Below are 25,578 nucleotides of genomic sequence, written 5' to 3' on the forward strand. Positions count from 1 at the left end.
TAAACTGTTCCAGTCCTGTTTCCCTATTTTGTATAGTTGAAATTCCGAATAAACACATTTTCCAAATGTAAAGGTTGGAATTATTGCTGATCTGATGAATAATGGTGGGATATTAATCTAGTTTAATTTTTTTTTTTTAGTTTAAAGCTCAATTATTCCGTTGTTCTCACTTTATTCCCAAAATCTTATAATTGTCTCGTTATTCCCATCAAAATGGTGAACTTGCGTATTTTTTCTCTGACTTTTATATTTAGGCCTAAGCGTAATAGTAGATAGATAGATAAGTGTATTTCAAAAGCCTAAGGGCCATATACACACAACAATATAAATAAATAACACACAAGCAAGAACATTAAACAACAGTACAAATTACAAGCACGCACAGAAACAGAATACAGCGCGAAAATATCACAAAATAAGTTAATCATAAAAACGTTTCTTCTTACTAAGGATTAACGGACTTTTCCCCTTTATTAATAGTATTTTCACTCTTAACAACCTATTCTAAAAATATTGCCAAGGACCCCCACGCTTAATTGGTCGTCCCATAAATCTTCCGCTTTCCCGATTGAAAGAGAGAGAAAAAAAAGAAGAGAAAAAGAAATTCTTGTGTTTTATATCATATAACGGGAAAGAGAGAGCACTTCCAATCTTGATGGGAAAAAGTTGACCCTCAACTAGGATTCAACGGAGGAAATTTAGTGCAATTTTATTCCGGGAACGTGGAGAGAATAAAGGATTTGCTTAGGAAATTCTCCAGATCTAGGCCTCAAATTATTAAGACTCGCTGTCTTTGTGACTTATAATAATAATTCATATTGTGTCTTATAATAATAATTAATAATAAATTATTCCAGAAAAAAAGCCCGTGGGCCATAGGAAAATTACATAATACACAAACAACAAATTCACTACATTAGATTAAAACTATTTAAAGAAAACGCTCCCGATGCACCGCTGCAATCCTGACAAACCTTGCTATCCTTTTGATACACAGGAAATTTGTATCATTCATTCTATCTACCATCCATATCTCATTCAATTTTTCTTTTCCATACATCTCACGCCTCCAATCATTCAATTCGACACATTCACACACAAAATGTATTAAACTTTCATCCTGAGCTCCGCACATAGGACAAGCAATAGATACTACCTTCTCCCCTTTTCTCCCTTGATACTTTCTTTTCTCCCCAATCAAAAATCCATTTCCCCTCCAATCCAAATACGCCTTCAAATCCTCTCTACCTAACCCAACCTTCCAAAATACCTCCTCCCCCCAACTCCTCTTTATCTGTTTATAAAATTTTAACGACCCTGAACGATCCAGGCTTGCCCACCATATCTGTATTTCTTGATTCTTCAATCTCTCTTGTACCTCCCTTATTACTATTTCCTCCATACCCATAATCCCCTTTCCTTCATTCCACCATTCTCCTAATCCACACTTGTCTAAGATGTCCTTAATCTCCGCCGGCCGGAGATTTACAAGGCCTAAGCCCTCTGTCATCAAAGGTACCCTCGCTAAATGCGTAGTTCCTAGGAAGAGCTTGGCCCATCAAATTTTAAATTTGCAATGCTTCAAATCTGATATATATCTGATTATATATATATATATATATATATATATATATATATATATATATATATAATATATATATATATATATATATATATATATATATATATATATATATATATATATATATATATATATATATATATATAACTTTGATTGTTGGATTTTGATTTGGATGTTGGTTTGTTTTGGATTTATTTTCAATAGCTTTTTATGCAACAAAACACAAATATTAGCCTCGGAACTCGGAACGATTTTTTGAAAGTTAGTAAGTGTAAAAGTCGTTGTTTTCTTTGCCAAGATCATTTTGTCCCACGGACTTCTGTTAAAAGTACATTGTATAATAAAAATTTTGCATGCAAGTTACGTGGTAATGTTAATTGTAGAACAACCAATGTAATTTACCTATTAAAATGTAATAAATGCTGCCTACAATATGTGGGGGAAACAACTAATGATATATATAAAAGATTTTCTGGACATAAGACAACAGTTAATAATGAAAAAACTAATAACTATCTAGTTCAACAGTGTAATAATGGTAAATGTTCCATATCAGATATAACTGTCACAATTTTAGAAAATTTAGAATTAGAAAATTTAAATAAAGAAGAGAAGAATAACAGACTACGTAAACAGGAGGATTTCTAGATCCATACTCTTGGTACAGCTTATCCTTTTGGGCTAAATGATCGTGTAGCAAAATATGGTGACATGTCTCATGTTGTTGTTAAATGTATTGATGGTTTTATGGACCATCCTTCTTTTACTTGTCCTACTAAACGTAAAAAACGATCGAGAGGACATAGGAAAAATAATAGAAAAAATGAATTAGATGTACATATGCTTTCTATAAGTCTATGCCAGCTACTTGAATCTAGGGGTATGATTTCTGTAATAAAATGTCTAAATAATTTATCCAAGAGGAATTTAATCAAACTTTTCTGGATTGTTAAGAATAATACAGCTCTTGATTATAATTTTAAAGTAATATGTGATACAATTTGCATTCTAACTATAACGAAATTTATTTCAAAAAAGAAAAAGTTCGATAAGATTAGTAATAAGGATAACAGATTATATTTACCTATTAATTTTACTTGTAAGCAGATTCAAGATATTAATTTACCAGAAATTTTAAATCAGCGGCATGTGAAACAGGCCCTTCCTAGTAATTTGAATTATAATGATAGTCCAGTTTTAACTTATAAATTTTCAAAAACTATGGGGCAAATTATTTTTAATTATAATTTAATACTAAAAAGACTAGATGGTGATATAAATTAGAAACCGGTTTGTAATTGTAAGCAACTTGGCCCATTTGTAAATCCTACTTACAAACATGTTATAACAGGGGACTTGTCAATAATAAAGCAAGATGATCTTCAAATTATAATGAATAAAGGGGCTAATTTCCGTCTTTCTCATCATCTGAAACCATCGAGTGTTCTTGATGGCTTGGAAAATGATTTCGATTTATTTATTGATAAGTGGTGTAAGAAAGAGAATAAAAATAAAGAGAGTTTTCAAAGTTGGAAGAATTTAATTATTAGTAGAATAAGAAATAAAATATATTCTAACTTAAAAAATAGTAACACTAAATCATTATTTTATAATGCGAAGATTAAATAAGCAATTGTTAATCTAAAGAATGAATTTGTAATTGTGCCAGTGGATAAAGCTAATAATAATTTTGCCATAATTTGTCAGAAGCTGTATTGTGATATCTTAAAAAGGGAGTTATGCACAACTAATGTTTACGAAAAGGTAAATATAGAGGATGAGAATTTAATTGAAAAGACTGAGGAAATACTTTTTAAAAATTTTAATATTAAAATAAATGACAATGATAAAAAGTTCCCTTTCCTATATTGGACTGTAAAATTTCATAAGAATCCCCCTAAACCACGGTTTGTTGCTGGAGCAGCTAATTGTCCAACCCGCATTGCTGCTACTGACCTCTCTTTAATTTTAAAGGAAATTGTAAATAAACTTAAAACCTATTGTTCTGGTATTAAAAAATTTTTTGAATTTTAATCCATATTGGAGTATTAATAATTCACTGCAGGTGATGGATTCTTTAACAATGGTTTCAGCTAAAAGAATTGAGTCTTTCGATTTTGCGACAATGTATACTAATTTATCACTTAATGTAGTGTTTGATAATTTAAAAACTGTTATCAAGAAATCTTTCCTCTTATCTAGTAAAAGGTTCTTAAAAATAGACATTTATAATAAAAAAGCTATATGGACAAACTGCTTTAATACTACAGTTAACTTGAGATGTTACAGCTTGGATATGATTTTTGAGTTATTGGAATTTGTTATATACAATACTTATATAAGATTTGGGGGTGATTTGTACAAGCAAATTGTGGGAATTCCCATGGGGGGGAATGCCAGCCCATTTATAGCTGACTTGTTTTTAAGTCAACTAGAATATAAATATATGATGGATAAGAATAATCTAATTAATTTAAAACATGCTTTGTCAAATAATAAAAGATATTTAGATGATATTTTGGTCTTAAATTGTAAGGATTTCATTGATATTTCTAAAAATATATATCCATCAGAGCTTATTCTTGAGCCTAGTCATGGCGCTGGTCATGAAGATCATTTCTTAGATTTAAATATTAATATTTGTGATAATAATAAATTAAGTTTTAAAATGTATAATAAAAAGGATGATTTTGATTTTGAAGTGATTAGTTTCCCATTCCCTGAAAGTAATATACACTCAAATATCACATATTCAGCGTTTTTCTCACAGTTACTTCGTTATGCAAGGATTTGTAGTAATTACATTGATTTTAAAAATAGATGGAAAATCTTCAGCCAAAAATTGATATCAAGAGGTTTTTCTGCAAATAAATTAACTCGGCAATTTAAAAAATTTAGTTTTCATTATAACGAACTTTTAAATAAATATCAAAAGAATTATCTAAAAATACTTAAAAAAATTTTCAACTAATTTCGGAGGTTCGAGAAATGTTGTCGCAGCGCCATTTATTTTGAATTGTGTTTCTAATTGAGCGGATTTTCTTAAAAATTAGCAACATGGTAAAGATGAATTCTATAATTGTTTAGTTCATTCAGGTTTTTTGCAATGTGTTAATATTTGTGATTTGGTAAAATTTATAATATTTAGTTTACCTATTGTTGCTAAAGGGAGGGATATATTAACAGGATAAGCTTGTTTTGGTTTTACTTGGTTGTTTTACATTTGCTGTTTTTTTTTTCATAGGCATGTATTTTGGGGGTGATACCTGACGCGTGGATGCCATGGATATTCTGTGGTAGCCACAACACTGTGCTGGGTAGAGAATTTAGAGTGGCGAAACCCTATATAGGCCAGTGTATTCTCCTGATGAGCCCTTATGTTGGGTGTTGCCTCTGAATTATTTGTCTATATTATTTTTTCTATTGTTTGGTAAATGACGACTTATACTTATTGACGACATGACTGCCTGTCCATGGATTATTCTTTATGGTTGATTGTGTGTGGCTATGCTGTTTGACCTATGTGATTGTATGGATGAGTAGGGTTAAGGCCTCATTCAAGTGCTGGTCTATATTAATCACTAATTTAGGAAAACAGTCTTCCTTTTCTCCTTCTGTCTCTCTTTTTTTTTCTTTTTTTTGTGTTTGTGCTGTTGCATTGGTGATTTCTCTTTTCATGATAGATATATATATATATATATATATATATATATATATATATATATATATATATATATATATATATATATATATATATGTTTTTTAATTTATTATTTCGTTTTTTATCTTTCCATTTTTCTCCGTGGTAAACGTTTCTGGATGTAAAGCCATAATATTGGGACTTTTCTACAATATTTATCTCTATAGCCCAAAATTGTTAATCACATGCTTAGAATACTCCCGTTGAATACCACACCCTCCCAGTGTCTTTGTAAGTACAAATGAAAAAAAAAAACAGTTTAAAAAATATTTAACCAGTGAAAATTTTTTCAACAAAATTTGAAATCTATTCAAAAATGATGATAAACACTACTTATATGTATCCTAACAGTAAAGATAAATTAGGATCAGGACCGTTTCCAGAATTTCTAATTTCAGGGGGAGGGGGACAACCTACTTAAATCTTCACAAAAGGCAGCAAAAAGTCATCTCAAGTTCAAGTTTCACTAATTTCATAACATAACAAAAACAATATCCCAAAGGGCTCAATGGCCCGTTATTTGGGAAACGACATAGAATAAATAAATAATGATAAAACTTGGCATAAACATTTTAAACAACATCTAAATATAAATCTACAAAGAAAAGAAATCAACTCACCGGCAGTCCCCACGAAACAGCGACCCTCACATCACCCTATAATAAAATACAATTTAGAATTCTCTGTGTCGTCGTGGATCCAATGCCAATAAAACCAAAAAATATAAAACATAAAATACCTAATTTTTACCTTTAATAAGAAACTTTTGATCTATCTCTAAAAGGAGCCAAATGTTCGTGACCGCTGGATCTCAGGGGGAACCAAGTTCCAACGACGCCCCACAGTCACGGCCAGACTGAAGTCTGAGCGAACCGAGGGAGTAGCTGGAATCATCACATCCTCCCGATTTCGAACTGCATACAAATTTACTTCTCCTATTAGTTTGAGCAGTCCTGAAAAACAACATGGGAGATCTCCCCCCATATAGAGATAAATTGAATATGCTATATGAATTCAATAAATTGAATTGAATATGAATATAGAGAAGTATTGATATGCCAACGAAGATAGAGATAAAACAGAAATATCTTTAATCTTAAGGAGGTCAACAGGAGTGTGTGTAGCCAACTGGAGAATTCTTGCCATTTTGCTACAAAAGGATAAATGAGAGAGAAGTTTAAAAGACGGATGACAGAAAAAGGAAATAAATGCTTTAATTTTCGGATGATTCCAAGTCCACGGGATATTTTACTCTTATTATTTGAACATGCCACTTAAACGACTAATTTTCGTCCAAAAGATCTCCGAGGAATCATACATATCGATCCAGGGGGGCGACTTACGGAGCCTCTAGGTGTAGGAAGCTCAGTAATTGTGGGGCAGCTCACAAGTTTACGAGAAAAAAAAGAAGGTACGACTTTTTTACATTTATAGCTAATTGATTTATGTCAAACCAATTGAATATACTCTCAGTCAATTCTGAAGCTTTAGAATAAGGGATGATTCATCTGGAGCTGCAGCAGCTAGAGTAGTGTCACCTGCAAATGCAATGAATTTTTTCTCGACTATCAGGTGTGAACACCAACATAGTCTGAGAGTAAGATTTATGACACAATCCACAGCAAACATTGTTAATTGGGATGTTAAAAAGTCGGTAGAGATCGTTCACGTAGATGAGGGAGAGGGTTGGCCCAGGAATAGAACCTTGGGATACTCCATATTCAATTGGAACTTTTTTGTCTGTATATTCCGTGGCCATAGATCAGTCAGTTAGGTATGAAGAGAACCAAGATAATGCTTCCCCACGCACACCAAGATGAGAAAGTTTACCAATGAGGATCTTGTTTGTAAGGCTGTCAAAAGTTTTCTTTACATCAAGAAAAATGGCTGCATGAATAAGATTAGAATCTAAAGATCTTCGTGTAAACTGATGAGATCTATTTACAAGCATGTTCTGTAGAATACTTAGTGCGAAACCCAAACTGATGCTGATGGAAAAAAAATTGCCTCAAGAAATTTCACCAGACGTTTGAGCATTGCCCATTCAAACATCTTAGAGAACACTGACAAAAGAGAGATCAGCCTGTAGTTCCCAGGATCCTCACGGTCACCTTTTTCAAAGAGACCTATCACACGCGCTAATTTAATACGTTGGGGAAATGCTCCTGGTTGAAATGACCTATTAATCAAATGGCAAATTGGGGTGATAATCGATGGAAGGATATGTTTAATTACTTTAGCAGAAATTTGGTCTACCTGCTAAAGAATTTTTTAAAGACAAAACAATATTTCTAAATTCCTGCATCATAATCTCCTCAAGAACCATTGATTCCCAGCACAAGGGACCTAATAACTGCTTCCAAGACTGTGACACAGAGAAATAAGAAACGCTATTAGCAATTTTTTTCCTTATCTCTGCTAAGAATTTGTTCATATGATGTCGTATTTGACTTTTTCCTGTGACAAGTTGATAGTCTACAATGAGAGACTTAGGGAGACCTTCTGGTTTCATGTATGGTCAACTAACTTCGTTAATCACGTCCCACGTATTTTTTGTATTTTTACCGCAATCAACAAATTTTTTTGTAAAATCTACTGTTTTAGCTCTGTGAATAATGGATTTCAGCATATTACGGTATAACTTAAATGCTTCTAACTTAATAGTACTTGGTCTTTTTTTTTTAACTCTTTCCAAAGGTTCTACTTCCTTTTTATTGACTTTAGGACTCCAGCTGTTAACCAGGGAGCTACGGGTGCTGATCTTTCTGATCGAAGATTTTATAAAGGAGCATTTAGACAATAAGCCGTGAAGTTTTCCTAAGCAGTGTCATAAAACTGGCCAAATGTGTCATTATAATTGGCCAAACTAATATTTTCTGGTAAAGAAAAGTCCCATGAAGATGTACCAAGATTTTCTTTCAATCTATCCAGCTACACAGCTGAGCAACAGAAGCTCGGTTTATCCCGGGAGGACTAATCTTTGTGGATTTTGGAAGATTTGAAACAGGGCTGAAACTGGCAAATGGTTAGAAGTATCTGAAAACAGTGCTTCACTCTCAATGGAGTGTAACGATGAAAAAATATTGTCAATTAATGTTACTAACTGGTTTGAAATGCTTGTCGGTATGTTTGTACAAGGAGCCAATCTGTACGAAATTAGTAAAGACAAGAGAGTAGAAGCCTGCCTAGATGACGATTCCGCAAGGTCAAGATTAAAGTCACCCATCAATATAACTTCATATTTTTCAGCACAAAAAGAACGTCTTCTAATGTGTCAAGAAATTCAGTCGTAGATCTTTTTGGAGAACCATATAATTCGCCAATTATTACCCTTTCCTTACCGTTAATTGGGATTTCAATTAAAGTAACTCAAAAACCTTTTCATTATTAATGCGTAAATCATGTCTTAGTATGGCCTAAAAATGATTTTGGATGCAAAATCCGAGTCCACCTTTTTTGCTCATCTTGCGGTTAAGAAAAATAGACATATAACCGGGAATATCAAAAAGCACCTGATTTTTGTCATTCAAAAAAGTTTCAGAGACCGATAATTCGAATCCCTATCATAATACTTGAATATCGTCAAACAAAGAATTTAGGCCCTGAACGTCAAGATGCACAACCTACGAGTATGTACAACCTACGAGTCTACGAGTGTTTTGTTACTTTGTGCGAGCCGGAAAAACATTCCAGGGGGGAGAGGTTTATGGGGGTACAAACCCGAAATAGTACCCTGCTTAAAAGACATTTCTCCGAATTTAACAGAGCTTAAAATCTTGATTCTTTTTCTCTAGCGTGAGCAAACTACAGTGAGAATTTTAACCAATTAGGATTTTTCTTCCCCAACTCCGTCAAGGCATGCATGAAATGGTCCCTGGTTTTGAAGTCACACAAAGGTCCAACATTTGGGGCTGGGAGAGGGCACTGTCCTTGAAATTATAGAATCTTCTTGTTTAAATCTTGTAATTATATTTTTCCTAAATATGATTTCGATGATGATTTTTTCTAAAATGTTAATGTCTTTCAAATATTGGGGAAGAAATGTTGCAATAGTAACATGAACTTCAGTAAGTTTTCTTAACTGCACATCTTAAATTGTTTTAATGTCGTTTAGTTTTTTTTTAAATTGTGTATATTTCATAAAGGACAAAAATACATAAATAGTTCGATTTCTGGACTGCTCAGACACAAAAGATATCATACCCCTTGGACTCGCTATGTGACAAAACTGCGGTTGCTAAAAGAGAAATTTTAAGAGAACTTCAAAGTAAAAGTTAAAATTAATGCGTTATTTGAATAAAGGTTCATACTGATTTTAATTGTTTCTTTTCATTGGTTAGACTAAAACCTTTTTAAGCTTAAGTGTGGATATTTCTAAGACCTAAAAAATGTTGAATGAAATATAATCTACTCCAAAAGTATTTGTAATGAAAGCCAAGACTGAAGTTGCACTTACAAGTTGAACAAATATTGAACTTGAAACGACAAAAATTTATTGCTTAGCAATTTATGCAATAAATACCTGAAAAAACTATTTCAAATAAAATGGCTTGAAAATACCTTATATTTGTTAAATTGCCAAAAACTAACATTTCAACTGAAAAAAAAAAACACCTCAACATAACAGAAAATAAACAATACAAAAGATAAAACAATAATTCATACACTTCCAATATTGTTCTACCTGAAATTCATGAGTTTTACATGTAATTTTAATTCCCTTAAAAACCCAAGCGGACTCAGTTTTCAGTTTCAAGCTCAGCCTAAGAAGTGTAAGGGCACTTAACATCTTAAAAATTAATTTAATGTGTAATACAGAGTCACAAAATCGAGGGAGGAATCCCCGAGTCAAACTTAAAATCAATTCGCTCATGAGTTAGAAGTCTAGCTTAAATCCAAGTTTAAACATATTTTAAATCTATTGTAAATTTTTATTTGAATCTGTTTTAATCTTTTCTGTTTCATTTTAATGTTAGACCGTAATTTCAAAATAAAGAAATATTTGAATGCAAAAAATAATACATCCAATGTACCACAACTTATGCTTTTATGTGTCTATCAGCATTTCTGCCATTGTATCATAATTAGCATTCTACTGGTCTTGATCTAGGCCTATATGCATTATTTATTGTATTATTTATTCATTTATAAAGTTTTAAATTAGGTTTGTTGTACAGTGGAGTAAAACTAAAGCCGACCCTTCGGGTATCTGGGTGAGGTCTCTTTGGATCTAAAATGGAAACTACAACTTAGTGGCGTAATTCAGGCAAAATCCTGTTTGGGAGGGGGGGGGGGCAGGGTTGGAGCCAATTTTCCCAAATGTGAAAACGACATTAAAAACTAAAAAATAAGCAATTTGGTACCATAAAGGTACTATTTAGTACAATGAAGTACCTTTACAGTACTAGCCTATAAAGGTAAATATGTAGTAAGAAAACTGATATCTTTCTGTTGATGCTGCAATCATGCAGGTTTGTCCTAGCTATGACAAGATTTTGGAAGAGACTAAATTTCAGCTGGCGGGGGGGGGTAAACTGGGGTATGATGGCAAACAGAGGTCAAGGAGGGGCAGTTGCCCCCTGCCCCATAGCAAATTACACCTCTGCTGAAACTTGTAAATTTTAGTACACAAGAAATGTGAAGGTATCTAAAATCAGGACTGCTCATTGTTAATTTAGAGCCTCGAGAAAAAAACAAAAATAATGTTGATGACATGGTAATATTTCTATAAATAAAAAGGGTGACTCATTGGGTAGATCATTGCTAGCTATAACAATTATGCTCTGAAAATATGTCAATAATATAAATAGCAGCTAACAAGGAACAGGTTTTTGTTTTGTAGTAATCTTCCACCCTCCCTCAATGACCAAAACTGTAATGTAATATGAATCAGATATAAAACGTCCATAATAGATCTAAACGACAGAAAGGCAGAAAAAGTACTTAAACAGCCCGCCAAAACTAAAAACTAATTGATTTAGCTTCTAAGGATCACAGTGAGCCTCACATACAAAGAGATGCACTACCATATTATATATTTTATTCTCTTGATTTGATAGGGTACAAGGATTTGGAAGCTGGTATCCTGATTTGCTCTCTAAAGTTTCCGAAATTAACAAGCTACTGTCCCAACTTTATATTGAAAGGAGCAAAAGCCCCATGGCGTCTTAATACAACCAAGTGATCGAAATCCAACCACCCCATGCCCACCCTACACTGTTGGTGGGGAGGGGATAGTTGTCTCAAAAAGTACATTTTAATGCCAAAATATCCTAACTTCTCATTCACTTTTCAGTTAAATACAGAATTACTGATAAGGAAGGAGTGGGAGTAGGAGGGGAGGAGGGTAGGAAACTGATATTTAACCCCTTTTGATTTCTGTTCCACACTATTATTATGAAAGTAAAGAATAACATTAAACCTCAGCAGAATATATCCCATAGGGAGGAGGAGAGCTACACAACCCTCATATCTAACGTCCTCCTTGGGGTCGTGGAAGCTTTGGAGGATGGTCATTCGGTCAGAATTGAGAGATGTACTCCCTTTTTATAAGACGAAAGTAATTGGAGACCAACAAGCCTCTGTCCTTAAACTGTGTCTCTATATTTAGTCCTATTGCTACCCCTAAAGACATCTGATCAAGATTTTAAGGTACCTATTTTGTACTTTCTCAGCAGTTGCTTGACTTTGCGTTTGGGGTAATATTCCACAGGAGGGATTTATCACACAGGAAGAAGCGGATGAAGAGAATCATCCGGTAGGGAGGGGGGATTTTCTGGAGGGAAAAAAAATGCCAGCTCCCAATTGGCATCCCAGTCAACATTTCTTTAAAGTTTCTCCTTAAATATCTAAGATTTTTGGGAAATCCAGGACAAAATATAGCCTACCTTCTTAATAAAAACCTTATATGCTGTCAACGAGCAGCTTGCATAACTTACAGGCCTTGCACCAAGGCCGGGAGGGAGTCCTCAACTTTGGAGGCAGAGATATTTGACCTTTGGACTATTTTGAATGAAATAGCTATCTCAGAATTGATCAGATGCATTTGGGAAAAGAGACGTGGGGGGGGCTTTCTCTTCAATCGCTCTTGAATCTTAAAGAGGGACCTATTGATCCCCAATCGAATGAACCTCCTCCAAAGTTTATAATACCACCCCTTCATAGAAACCTTGTAGGTTTACATTGGACAATTTGCAAGCCTCTGCTGTCGGGGCAGTTAAGGGTTTTGTAAACCCCAAAGGAATATTTTTCTGACCTTTGGAATGTCTGAACAAGATGGCAATTTCAAAGTTTAATCAAATGTATTTAGGAAAAGGCGAGAGGGAGGGGGGGTCTGGTTGTCCGCAGATCAGTTTTAAATCTCAAAGGGGACATTAAAACTTTTAATTTGCAACTGAAAAAGCCCCCTCCAAAATATATATGACCACCCCTTCCATATGAAGTGCCTCTGAAATATATATAAATATATATAATTTAAGAAACGAATGTTAAATGTCAGCAGTCGTAATAATGAAAAATTAAAGAAAATGAAATAAACCATCTATATCTTTACTAAACATACAATCTCTATAAATTTCTGGACATCTAAAGCATCAGGAATAGAATAAACTGGAAAAATAAAACCATTCTTGGAAAATAATGGGTAATGTAAATAAATTCAAATAACAGAAGTAAAATCCAGACAAACTTTTAACTGCTCAGTTTTAGACAGCAATCCCAAAGTGACGAGATATGTGGCTCTTAAGCAAACACGTGGAAAACTATTTGTTTCACCCTTCACCTGAAAGTTAGGAAAACTTGATGGTCATGTGTCAATCCTATGACATGGTATTCCACCTTTAGACTACAAGCAGCAACACCTATTAGGCTTAGGTTATACTTGTTCGCCTGTGATCTTAAGCAAATTCAGTTTCATATTTTACATACAAATTCAGGGGACATTGTCTGTCACGCATCAACCCAAGATCAAACCAATTCTTTCATCCCTTAGTCCTATTACTCTACACCTTAGTTCTGCCCTAGGAAGGACGCATGGATGGATGATAGATAGACTTATCTTATCAACAAATGAACTAACATCATTTTTATACAATCCTAATATGGGGTTATGCCAGATTTGTCTCTTGCTCAATCAGATTATCTACCTAAATTTTGTTGATAAGGTATTATATTTTCATCATATTTTGTTTTATATCATTAACATTAGCCAAACTTAAATTCTCAACACAAATTGAGTGTGGTGTCTATAATACACAAGTACCACAAAAATCTTCAATACATGATGTGTTATGGTAATTATTTGGTGAGACAGAAAACTGTTTTCCTAGTTAAGCCTAATTTTGTTATATTTTGGTGCTTATCAGAAATATTTTGTTGATTTTAGGCAGCTGCCCCCCCCCCCCCCTAAAAAAACTCTTACACATTTGTTGGATTATACTTGACTAGTACTCTACTGAAAACAAAAAAAAGACAGATTTTTGTATTGAAGATACATAAAGCGCTTTGGAGTTGATGCTCTCTGAAATCAGATTTCCTATGTTTTGAGATATTGATAGTCAAATGGAATTTTTCATCCATGCATATAAAATTTGGCTTTCAAATCAGACCGGTAGGTCTACTGTTCTTTCTTTTAATAGGCTAAGCCTATAATAGTGCTTTGTTGTGAAAAGTCAAAATTTGTAAGGATTACAGAGGCAATCCCGAACAATAAGTTAGTAGAAATTATGAGGTTAAAAACTCTATTGGGAATAGTTTAGCTACTTTTGTTATCTTGAAAAAGGTTTAGGTTAGGAAAATGAAACTTTCAGGGATGGGTCTAGAGACTAAATTATGCTATGAGAAAGTGTTTTGAAACATATATTTCTAACCCTTCTCCCACTAGAGGGCCCAGAACCTTAAAAATCTTTATGTTATAAAAGTGAAACCCTTGCAAAATAGATCTTCAGCTTAAATGACAAGAAAAACAAGGGCTAAGAGCTCATATGGAACTTGTGACAAGGTCAGAAGAGCCAAGAGCTCATATGGCATGAGCTCTAGCAAGATTCTAAGAATAAATAGACTGATTTAAAAGGAAAATCAGAGGCTTAATACAGGTAGGGATTTAAAATAAGAGCTCTGAGACATGAGGTCCTTCTATAATATCAAAATTCATTAAGATCCAATCACCCATTTGTACATTAAAAATATCTCATTTTTCAAAATCTTCCTCTCCCTTAAGCCCCCCCCCCAGATGGTCAAATTGGGGAAAATGATTTTATCAAGTCAAGTTGTGCAGGTCCCAGACACGCCTACCAAATTTTCATCATCCTAGCACGTCCAGGATCACCAACTTGCCAAAGCACTGGACCCCCCCTAACTCCCCCAAAGAGAACAGATCCAGTTGTGTTTTCCAATTTTTCTGGTTTCCCCCTCCAACTCCCTCTAATGTCACCATATCTGGCCAGGGTTTAAAATAATAGCTCTGAAAAATGAGTTCCTTCTAAATATCAAATTTCGTTAGGATCTGGACACCCGTTCTTAAGTTAAAAATACCTCAATTTTTCTAATTTTTCTGATTTAACACCCTCCTCCCAACCCCCCCCCCCAAAGATAGTGGATTCAGTCTGGTTATGTCAATCACGTATCCGGCACTTGTGCTTATTCTTCCCACGATGTTTCATCCCAGTCTCTCTGCTCTAAGCATTTTCCAAGATTTCCTGTTTCCCCTCCATCTCTCCCAATATTACCAGATACTGTCAGGATTTAAAATAAGAGCTCCGAGAAGCGAGGTCCTTCTAAATATCAGATTTCATGGATCCAATCACTCATTCACAAGCTAAAAATACCCAATTTTTCCTCTCCCTCCAGCCCCCCAGATGGTTGAATCGGGTAAACAACTGTTATCAAGTCAATTTTTTACAGGTCCCTAACACGCCTACCAATTTTCATCGTCCTAGCACGTCCAGAAGCACCAAACTCACCAAAGCAATGGAAATCCCCTCTAACTCCCCAAAGAGAGTGGATCTGTTCCAATTATGTCAATCATGTATCTAGAATTTGTGCTTGTTCTTCCCATCAAATTTCATCCCAATCTCTCCACTCTAATCGTTTTCCAAGATTTCCAGTCTCAAAGATTTATGTTTCCTCCCTCTAACCCCCTATGTCCCCAGATCTGATTCGAATTGAAAATTGAGCATCTAAGACATAAGGTTTTTTATATATCAAGTTTCATTAAGATCCAATCACCCATTCATATGATAAAGACAACTCAATTTTCACGTTTTCCTCCTCAAACTCCCCCAATGTCATCAAATCTGGTTGGAATTTTAAATAAGAGCTCTGAAGCACAAGACCATAATAGATATCAAATTTCATTAAGATCTGAGCATCAATAGATAAGTTACAAATACCTCATTTTTTCAAATTTTTCTGAATTACCCCCCCCCCCCTCAACTCCCCAAAGAGAGCGATCCGGTCGTGTTTTCTGAGATTTCTGCCCTCCCCCCAAATCTCCCCAATGACACTGGATCCAGTCACGATTTAAAATAAGAGATCTGAGGTACAAAGTCCTTCTAAAAATGAAATTTCAATAAGATCTGATTACTCCTTTGTAAGTTAAAAATACCTCATTTCTTTTAATTTTTTTTTATTTAATACTCCCCACCAACTCCACCAAAGAGAGCAGATCCATTCCAGTTATGTCAATCATATATCTAGGACTTGTGTTTTTTTACCACCAAGTTTCATCCTGATCCCTCCACTCTAAGCATTTTTCAAGATTTTAATTTTCCTTTTCCAACTCTTCTTAATGTAACCAGATTCAGTCAGGATTTAAAATAAGAGCTCTGAGACACAACACCCTTCTAAATATAAAACTTCATTAGGATCTGATCACCCATTCATAAGGTAAAATTACTTCATTTTTTCTATTTTTTCCAGATTAACCATCCCCCTACTCCCCCCTAATTTAATCTGGTCTGGTCCCTGATATACCTGCCAAATTTCATTGTCCTAGCTTATCTGACAGTGCCTTAACTAGACAGACCAAAACCAGAACAGACAGACCAACAGAATTTACAATTGCTATATGTTGCTTGGTAAATACTAAGTGCCATAAAAAGTGTTTTTAGCTTCATAACTTGCTCAATCCTAATTTATGAAGTTTCCAAGACATGAAAATAAAGTTCCTAAATTTAGAGATGAAACATTAGTATGGATTAAAATTCTACTCAAGTAGCAAGATTTACATTTTCAGAGCTAAAACCAGAGAAATAGAAATTGCTATCTAAAAATAATGTAAAATATTGTTTTGTCTAAATTTAATAGTTATAAACCAGTAAAGTATGCAAAATTCCAAGACCTGAAAATCAGAAGAGGGTTAACACAGAAGCTTAATAATACCTTCCAAGAGTATTTTTTTAGCTATGTATTCATTACTGAGTTTCATTCTCCTAACCTAACCCCTTTCCAACATAGCAAAAAATAGCTAGACAGGAATTTGACCTGAAAATTAATCCATAGCCCTGTAGGATAATTCCAATTTCCAAAAAAAAACTACAATCTTATGCTTTGCTTAGGATAACTAAACATGGCCAAAGTCTTATCATTTAGAATGTTTTATAGATGATTTTCTTTTACAGCATGAACACAATATTTTCCAAGGTATTAACTGTTAAATTTAACCAAAGATTCCACTAATTTAGCCACTATCTATCTGTTGAAATACACCAGAAAAAGGTTAGATCATTTCTCAATTTACTCTGACCTCAAAATAATATATAATATGTCAAAACTGAAGGAAATTAAGCAACTGTTAAATCATTTAATTATAGTACAATAACACTTTTATGAGCAGCAGCAGGATTTTGGACCTTCTTGATTGCAGATGTCACTTAGGTCCTCATTCAATGGGTTCTAAATACATCATCCTGGAAGCTTGAAAGTACTAAGAAAAAGCTGACTTGCTTCCCAAAGCTACAATTGGTCATCAGTAATTACACATTTCACTAATATTATCTCAAATGGATACACATCATCTGACAAGTTTAAATAACACACTAGACTATATCTTCTTGTCTGCTCCTATGTTTTGTAAAAATTGAACTACTATTCAAAAAATTTGCATACTAAGTTTTTCAGAAGGTTTATAATACATTGCATAGGATTCTGTGTAAGGAACTTCACAAAACTTTGTCTTTGATGTTGATATTTATCACAATCTACAAGAACATGTGCAATTGTCTCTTCATTGTTGCAATATTCATCCTCTTAAAAAATCTTGCAGGATAGGATTGAACCAAAACGTAAGAACTCTCTCCTTTCTTGTTAGTTTGTCATATATTTTTAATTCATGGCTCTTTTTGTTTTTTCAGGTGACAAAATAGTTGCCTGACAAATCTCAGTTTTCTTCAAAAGAAAATTTATCTAGATTCTTTATCACTTTGTCAATCATCTTATCTTCCATAGGAGAATCACACTCAGTAAAGGGACCTGTCATTTTTGAAGTCTTCCAAAAATACCAATGAAAAGGCCATTTTAGTCATAATTTCTCTTTTTGTCTCTTTAATAATTGCATCAAAAGTATGGTTCAATGTTGAGTGGGTTGAGGTGTTTTTCTGATAGGCTTCTTAGTATACAGCTTGTGGATAAGGCTTGTGTACAGCAGAGGCTATCTTACACTCTACTTGGTATTTTTCAGCAACATTTTGCTGATTTTTCTGTCTTTCTGGGAAGGTTAAAGAACTTGATGAATGATTTCCCTTACAATTAATACACCTATTTTTAGAAGCCCTGCTCTGGGCATCCTCAAGTTTCAATGGGCAATCCTTGGATGCATGTTTGCTAGAGCACTGCAGGCATGTAGAGTGTTCTGCTTTACAATTCTTAGCAATGTGGCCATATTTTTGACATTTGAAACACTGTAAGACTTTTCTGTTATATTCATTAGTTTCTCTTTCTCTTCAAAAGCATGTAACTTTTGGGGGTAGAGCGTTGCCCCAAAATGTAATTAGTATTGGCAAACTATCCTCTAAGATTTAATATTCTCTATTGAAATGTTTCATTCTTTTTGTAGATTTTACAGTCGCTGTAGAGTAAACATTTTCAATAATTTCCTCTTCAGATAAGTATTTTGGTATGCCTTTGATGACACCTTGAGAGATTTTTTCCTGTAATTCAATTGATACATTCTGGTCACAAATTGAGTTTAATGATAATAGTTTCTCTGCTGTACTATTGGAATCTACATGTGTGACCATTTTTGGAATTTTACTGAATATTTCAAATGAAAACTTTTTGTGACCAACCACACTAGTTAGGAATTGAAAACTTTTGAATCTTCTGGGAAATGCTTTCCATTTTCATTTAAGGACACTTTCACTGCAATAGGAAAATTCTCATAGTCAAGAATATATTCTTTTTGTAGTAGCTGTGAATATTGTTAACACTTTGGCTTCTTCTCTCATAATTTTGTAAGAGGTATTAGGGGAGTGGTTTTGCCTGGGTGAACTGCCCTGGCTTATACTGTTTGTGATGATTCCTTCAGCTGCAAAAGTAATGAAACTTAATGAGAGGTAAGGAAAACTTCAATTTTCATTACAGTCTTCCATCTGTGGTAGTAGTGGGAAGTCTGGGTCATTTGCCCAAGATTCTGGGAATTTGTTATTTATTCTCATAGGGGATAAATCAGGCAATCGATTCAATGTGGGATAATTAATTGGAGATAGCTGAATTTGGGTTCCAGTCACTGATGATGGAGCCGTAATGTACACCGGTTGTCCATTTTGAAGAAAGCCATAAATAAGCAGGTTGGAATAAGTGATCATGTTTCTGACCCCATCACTTCACTTGGCAATAGAGACCACTTTTAATAAGCATAGATTTGACCAATTCCTTTCTTACACAAAAATAATTCAGGCTTAAAGAAAAAATTATTAATCCTACCGTTTAATCTTTTCCTTTACGTTTGAAATTTTTTGCCCAATGTGAGGGTAGTGCGACCAGCCTCTTACATCAGGTGCATTCCATGAAACGCTCTCAACGAATAGGTCGGATAACCTGACAAGTAATTGAACGCAGCGAAAGTAACCGTTTTAGGAAGGAGTAAAATATATATTTAAAGGAGCAGCTAAAAAATTTAAATTTTAAATAGGTCAAGAAGACTATAAATAGCAATTTCGCTTGGTCAAAGCCAAAATGGTCTTATTATACACGTTTCGAACAATAATGACACACATTAATTGATTTCGTCACTTCAAGAGATGTATGAAAGCTGTGGTTTCTACATATCAATTTTGCTGTTGGAGTTTAGTAACCCTTCCTTTTCACATCCAATTTATAAAAATGGTAAGTTGAACTGTAGAGAGAAATTAGTGCTAAAATTCTAGACGAGTTACTTTCAGCTACTTTAATACAGACAGGCCTCTATACTAAAGTGGTAATCTTAGGAAAATAAAACTTTCAGTAATGACTCCAGGGTCAAAACACACTTCAGGAAGGTGTTGCCTAGCTATTATGTTAAAAATTTTGTTAAAATTCTAGTTAATTGACTTCTTGCTATCTTGGAAGGGGTTTAGGTTAGGAATATGAAACTTTCCAGGATGGGTCTACAGGCTAAAGTGTGTCCCATGAGGGTATTTTAAAGTAGCCACCTCCACTCCTCCCTCTAGAGGGCCCTGAAATTTGCCTACATGACAGGTCTATACTTATTAAATTTTTGACAAAATAACATTTTACCTTAATTTGCAGTTACTAGTTGCTTTTTCTCTGCCTTGAGTTCTGAAAATGCAATTCCTGTTATTTGAGTAGAATTTTGACTTTGTTTTTTTTTTTCAAAATTTAAGAAATGCATTTGCATATTTTTAAAACCTTATAAAATGGAGTTGAGCAGAGTTATGAAGCTGAAAACAATTTTTTTATACTTCAATCAAGCAGAAGATCTATTTTACAAGATTTCACTTTTATAACACATATTTTAAAAGGTCAGGGCCCTCTAGAGAGAGAAGCAGTAGAGGTAGGTACCTCAAATTATCTTCTCAGGTCATAATTTAGTCTGTAGATTCATCCCTGGAAGTTTCATTTTCCTAATCTAAATCCTTTCTGAGATAGCAAGAAGTCAATTAACTAGAATTTTACCATCATTTTCTGAGTTTTAAGTCTTAGAAATTGTCTAGCCTACTTGAAATATCAAAATTTTTAATTTCTAACTGAGTTTTTTTCTGGTTTTAGTGTTAGAAGTGCAATTCCTGCTGTTTAGGTAGAATTTTAAGCCAAATCAGTGTTGATGTTTTTTTTTTTTTTAAATTGAAGAAATGTATTAGGTGGTCTTTGAAACCTCATAAATTGGGATTGAGCAAAGCTCTGAAGCTGAAATTACTTTTCTTGTAGCCTATTTCATCCAAGTAAAAAATCTATTTTGCAAGGTTTCTCTTTTATAACACAAAGATTTTTAAAGGTTGTCAAAGGCCAGTGCCCTCTTGAGAGAGAAGGAGTAGAGGTAGATAATTCATAATGCTTTCCCAGGACATACTTTAGTTAGTAAATCCATCCCCAGAAATCTCAATTTCCTAACCTGACCAGTTTCCAATATATAAAAAAGTAGTGTGTCTAGAATTTTACTAAATTAAATGCTCTTAAATCTTATTATTATAAGCCTGCAAAGAAATTTTATTTATTGTGATTGCTCCCCTACATTGCTAGACTAAACCCTTGGCATGAGAAATTAACAAAATCTAATCAAATAAAATATTATGATGTGTTGGATATGCTCAACAAGGGGTGAATCAAAATTTTCAGTTTGTGTCCTTTTTTTAAGGATATTTATCAATTGTCATACAAGTGATGATATGAAACCCCATTGTTGGCCATATAAAACTCATTTTTGCTTTTCTTTTCTTTTGTTTTTTTTTTGTGATGAGTGACCAATGTGGCTTATGAAATTATCTTTGTAATTTAGAATTGGGGTTATTGAGAAGGAAACATATTAAGAAAAGAGTTTTTTCTTTATAGCATGCAGTATAACTGTAGTTAACACATCTTGACTACAACTCCCCTATAATTTACCCCACTCCCTTAATATGCAAATTAATAGTCCAAATCATATATTTCTCATATGTTTTCCAGTTCTTAATTTCAACAAATTTGATCCAATTTACAGGTATTTAGGTTGAAACAAGAGATATGCATACATGGATAGGAAATATATAATTTAAGCTATACATTTTCAGATTAGGAGGGTCAGGAGTAAAGTATACTGAAGTTGTAGTCAAAATGTGTGGACTACAATTATTCTGCATATGATTAAGTAAGAAGTGTTTCCTTCTCAACATCTCCAATTTTATACTTGTACCAAAACAAGCATAAAATTTAAAAATCTCTTATTTAAATTTTATCTCTTTTTTGTATTTCTCCTTCTTAAGAACTGCTACATTACACCATTACCAGAATTTCAAAAGTGGTTTAGTTTGGCAAAACTAAAATTTGATTTGCTATCATTAATTAAGGTTAGAAAAGTTATTCCTATTTAAAGTAAAACTATGATGATAGTTACCATAAAACAGACCACATTGCAGTCTGTAGGGTTGTCAATTGAAATTTGTAGCATTTGTTTTGAACTTTTTTCTTGTTATTTTGTTTTTCTGTTTAATTAACTTCTCTCTTTTTCTCTCTCTAACCATTATTACAACTTTTGCAAGTTTGCAGCACATTTTACGAATTCTTGAAATACTAAAAATCAAAAGTCTTTTCAAGCTTTGATCTCAATAATTTCAGTGGTTAAAAAGCTTAGAAAATTGAATAGAAAACAAATATCTACATGTCTAACCTAGCCAACAAATACTTTTGGAAGCCTAATTGTGTTATAAGCCTGCTTTTGGTTGAATCTAAGTTTTGAAAGCACATCTTCAATGATTTGGACAGGGAATAAAATTCAAATTTACTTTTGAACAATCATCAATATTTACATCATTGTTTACAATAATGACAAAAGGAATAACTTTTGTCATTCCTAAAGTTGCATTGCTTACCCTCTCCTCCCCTAATGGAAAATACACTGCCCACTAAATTTTTCCTCACTATTTATTAAAATAGCAAATGCTAACATCTTAAATGGAGATGGTAATCTAAGTGGCAACAAAAAGAGTAAGGTAAGTTCAGATCTTTGTCATTGTACAGGTAGATAGCAGGTGAACACAGCACTTAATGTGTTTTTTGACACATTGAGCCAAACTTTTTAACCAATGAGCTTTTACAAAACATACCAATTATTTCATTTGCAAGTAATATTATGTGCTATTAAGATGTACCTTAATTCTTTATTGACTTAGATAGTGTCCTTTATTAGTGACAAATCAATAATAATATGCTTGATCATGTTTAATGATGATGCCAAACTTTTTGGCATTTGTGAACCCAAAGAACATCCAACAGAACCTAGACAACCTACAGGATTGGACTCAAGACTGGCATCTCCAATTCAATAAAACCAAATTCTGTATTTTGCTCCTTGGACCCAATAACCCAGTGTATACCTGTTCAATCTTAAGTCCCATCATTAGAATAAGGGAGTAACTAGATAATAGAGAAGAAGAAAGGGACCTTGGTGTCAACATAAACAATAAGTTGAGGTTCCACAGCCAAATTCAGCAGGTTTTTTCCTGAGCAAACTCCATCCTTGGCCTATTGAAAAGGACCACCCATAGCCAAGAGGCAACAATATTCCTAAAACTTTATAAGGCTCTTGTTGGACCCCATCTTGATTTGGCATATGCCTTGCTGGTCCCTCTTATTGGCAAGATGTAAGGCTCATCAAATATTTTCTGAGGCAAACAACAAAGTGCCTGAAAAGCCTAAAATCAGCTTCACATGAAGACCATCTCAAGCAACTCAAACTGCCTACACTTGTCTACATCATGTGCATGCATAGCAATATGATGCTGACTTACAAATCCCGAAAAGGGAAATTCTACCATCTTCATTGGCAGCCATAATACCATCCATCCTCTCACAAGAGGAACTCATAAAAGCTACCATATTTAAGTTCCTAGTTGAGAATTTGTCAAATGCACTTCTCAAGAAGAGTTGTAAACCACTGGAATGAATTGAATGACTCAACTGTCAGCATGTCCTCCATCCTGTCTTTCAAATACCAACTTGACAAGGAGCAGGAGAAGAGGCAGTGGAGGTTTGACTGGGAGTCATTGACTCAAGAGTATTCCAGGTCCAGATGACCTTAAAGCTCTCAAATGGATTAAGGTGATTGCAAATTTGGGTGAAATTCTAGTCTAGTGTTCTTTGGCTATCTTGGAGAGTGGTTAAGATTGATGAATGATACTCTAAGAAGTGCATTCATAGTCCTAATGAACTCATGGGAAGATATTTTGAAGCATCTACCTCCACTAATTTTCCCTCCAGAGGCCATTGACCTTTGAAAAGCTTTATTTGTCTTTGTTATTAAAGTGAAATCTTGGGAAATAGATACTCTGCTCAAATAAGGCACAAGAAGAATGTTTTGAACCTTACATTTAAGGTTTTAAAAATCTGCAAAATTATGTCTTAATTTCAGACAATAAATCTTGATGTGGCTAAAAATTTGATTAAAAAAAACCCGAATTGTATTTTCAAAATTATGCTGATGAAAAAGAAAAAGTATAACTCAAACATTAAACATTCTTAATCAGAATTTATATTATTGATGGACCTGTCATGTATGCAATCTTCTAAGCTCCAGAAATAAGCAAAGAGTAAACACAGTAGCTCTGCAACAGCTTCCAGGGTGTATTTTTGACCCTTGTTTCATTTCTAAAAGTTTCTCTCAGCTGATAAACTATTTTCCAAGATAGCAAAAAGTATCTAAACTAGAAATTTACCCAAAAGGGTAATCAAAATTGTGAACACTACTTCAAAACAATCATGTACCCATGATTGTGTATTACTTTTCTCAGTCTCTAAATCTAGAATCTCAGTTCTAAAAGTGTATTACTTTTTCTTTTGAACCATTTTCTTCTCTATTATTTTACAGCAAATGCTAATCAATTGGCAGGAGGAAAAGAGTTTTAAAGCAGTTTCCTGAATTCGGGGTAATGAGTTTTTACCAACCAAGAAGAAGAAGGTGCCACTTTAAGGACTTCAAATCGATTTTTCAAAGGAAGCAGTTAATAAATTTTGAAAGAGCAGAAAATGATGTATATTAGTGCAATCACAATCAACCTTTTGAAGTAATGGAAAAAGGTCAAAATACACCATAAGTAATGCTATCCCAGTGAAACTGATACTCAAAGCCAACAAGTTGCAGAATAACTCATATTTTTAATCATGTCTGGTTGATGGTAGCTTTCTGTGTATCTTTAATTGTGCTTTTATTTCTGTGTTTCCTAAAATAAATGCCTCTTTTGGTCTTAGTAACCATAGACCTGTTTCTGAAACCCCAGCTCTCTTCAAGGGCTTTAGAAGTTTTCTTTGCTAAGATTTGAATTTAGGCAAAGATTTTTGTCAGATCAGTTTGACTAAAAACCAGAATGAGCACTGCCCATTTTATTTATTTTCATTTATCTATTTAAACAAAAAGCAGATTAAAACTTAGGCTTGTTTCATTACAAATGGATAGTAAACAACAAAAAATAAAAGACAATTGACAAGAATTGGACCTCTTGGTATTTGTTTGCAGTTTTGCAGTTGTTGCTGCTGCAACCACAGTGACTTAGTTTTACATGAGATTTAGCATTATTATGCATAACATTCATAAGGTTTAGTATTATGATACATAAGATATAAAATCATACTTAAGATTTAGCATTCTGACAACTAGTTTCTTGGCTGTTTATTGTTCTTATTTCCAACCCTTACTGGAAGTTTTACTAGGTTGCGGCTACTGCTGCACCCACACTGACTTTGTATTACATAAGATTTAGTATTCTGATACATACATACATAAGATTTAGTATTCTGACTACTAGTTTATGAGCTATTTATTGTTCTAATATCTGACCCTTATTGAACTTTTACTAGGTCGCACCTACTGCTGCATTTACACTGGCTTTGTATTACATAAGATCTAGTATTCTGATACATAACTCGCACATGATTTAGCATTCTGACTACTAGTTTATGTGTTATTAATGGTTTCTAATATATTACACTTATTGGAAGTTTTACTAGGTTGTAGCTACTGCTGCATCCACACTGACTTAGTAGTACATAAGATTCAGTATTCTGATACATAACATATAAAACATTTAGCATTCGGAAAACTAGTTTATAAGCTATTTATTGTTCTAATATCTAAACCTTACTTGAACTTTTACTAGGTTGCAGCTACTGCTGC

At 33.6% G+C, this 25,578-nt stretch overlaps 1 protein-coding gene and 1 long non-coding RNA gene across 2 annotated transcripts in view; one reads left to right on the top strand and one right to left on the bottom strand.

The window, feature by feature from the left end:
* The window catches only part of LOC136038195 (uncharacterized), a 38,608-nt gene extending 19,361 nt beyond the window's left edge, over positions 1 to 19,247 (bottom strand). Inside the window, exons 1-2 of the long non-coding RNA XR_010620151.1 lie at positions 19,203 to 19,247; positions 5,903 to 5,938 (exon numbers count right to left, since the gene is read on the bottom strand). This is a non-coding gene — a long non-coding RNA (uncharacterized LOC136038195). The remainder of the gene's footprint in view (positions 1 to 5,902; positions 5,939 to 19,202) is intronic.
* Positions 19,248 to 19,342: 95 nt separating this feature from the next.
* The window catches only part of LOC136038197 (uncharacterized), a 122,755-nt gene continuing 116,519 nt past the window's right edge, over positions 19,343 to 25,578 (top strand). Inside the window, exon 1 of the mRNA XM_065721277.1 lies at positions 19,343 to 19,604. Within this exon, the coding sequence (XP_065577349.1) occupies positions 19,520 to 19,604 (85 nt within the window). The 5' untranslated portion in view covers positions 19,343 to 19,519. The remainder of the gene's footprint in view (positions 19,605 to 25,578) is intronic.

Source organism: Artemia franciscana, chromosome 17 (assembly GCF_032884065.1).
Source record: "Artemia franciscana chromosome 17, ASM3288406v1, whole genome shotgun sequence".
In the NCBI taxonomy this organism is placed as follows: domain Eukaryota; kingdom Metazoa; phylum Arthropoda; class Branchiopoda; order Anostraca; family Artemiidae; genus Artemia; species Artemia franciscana.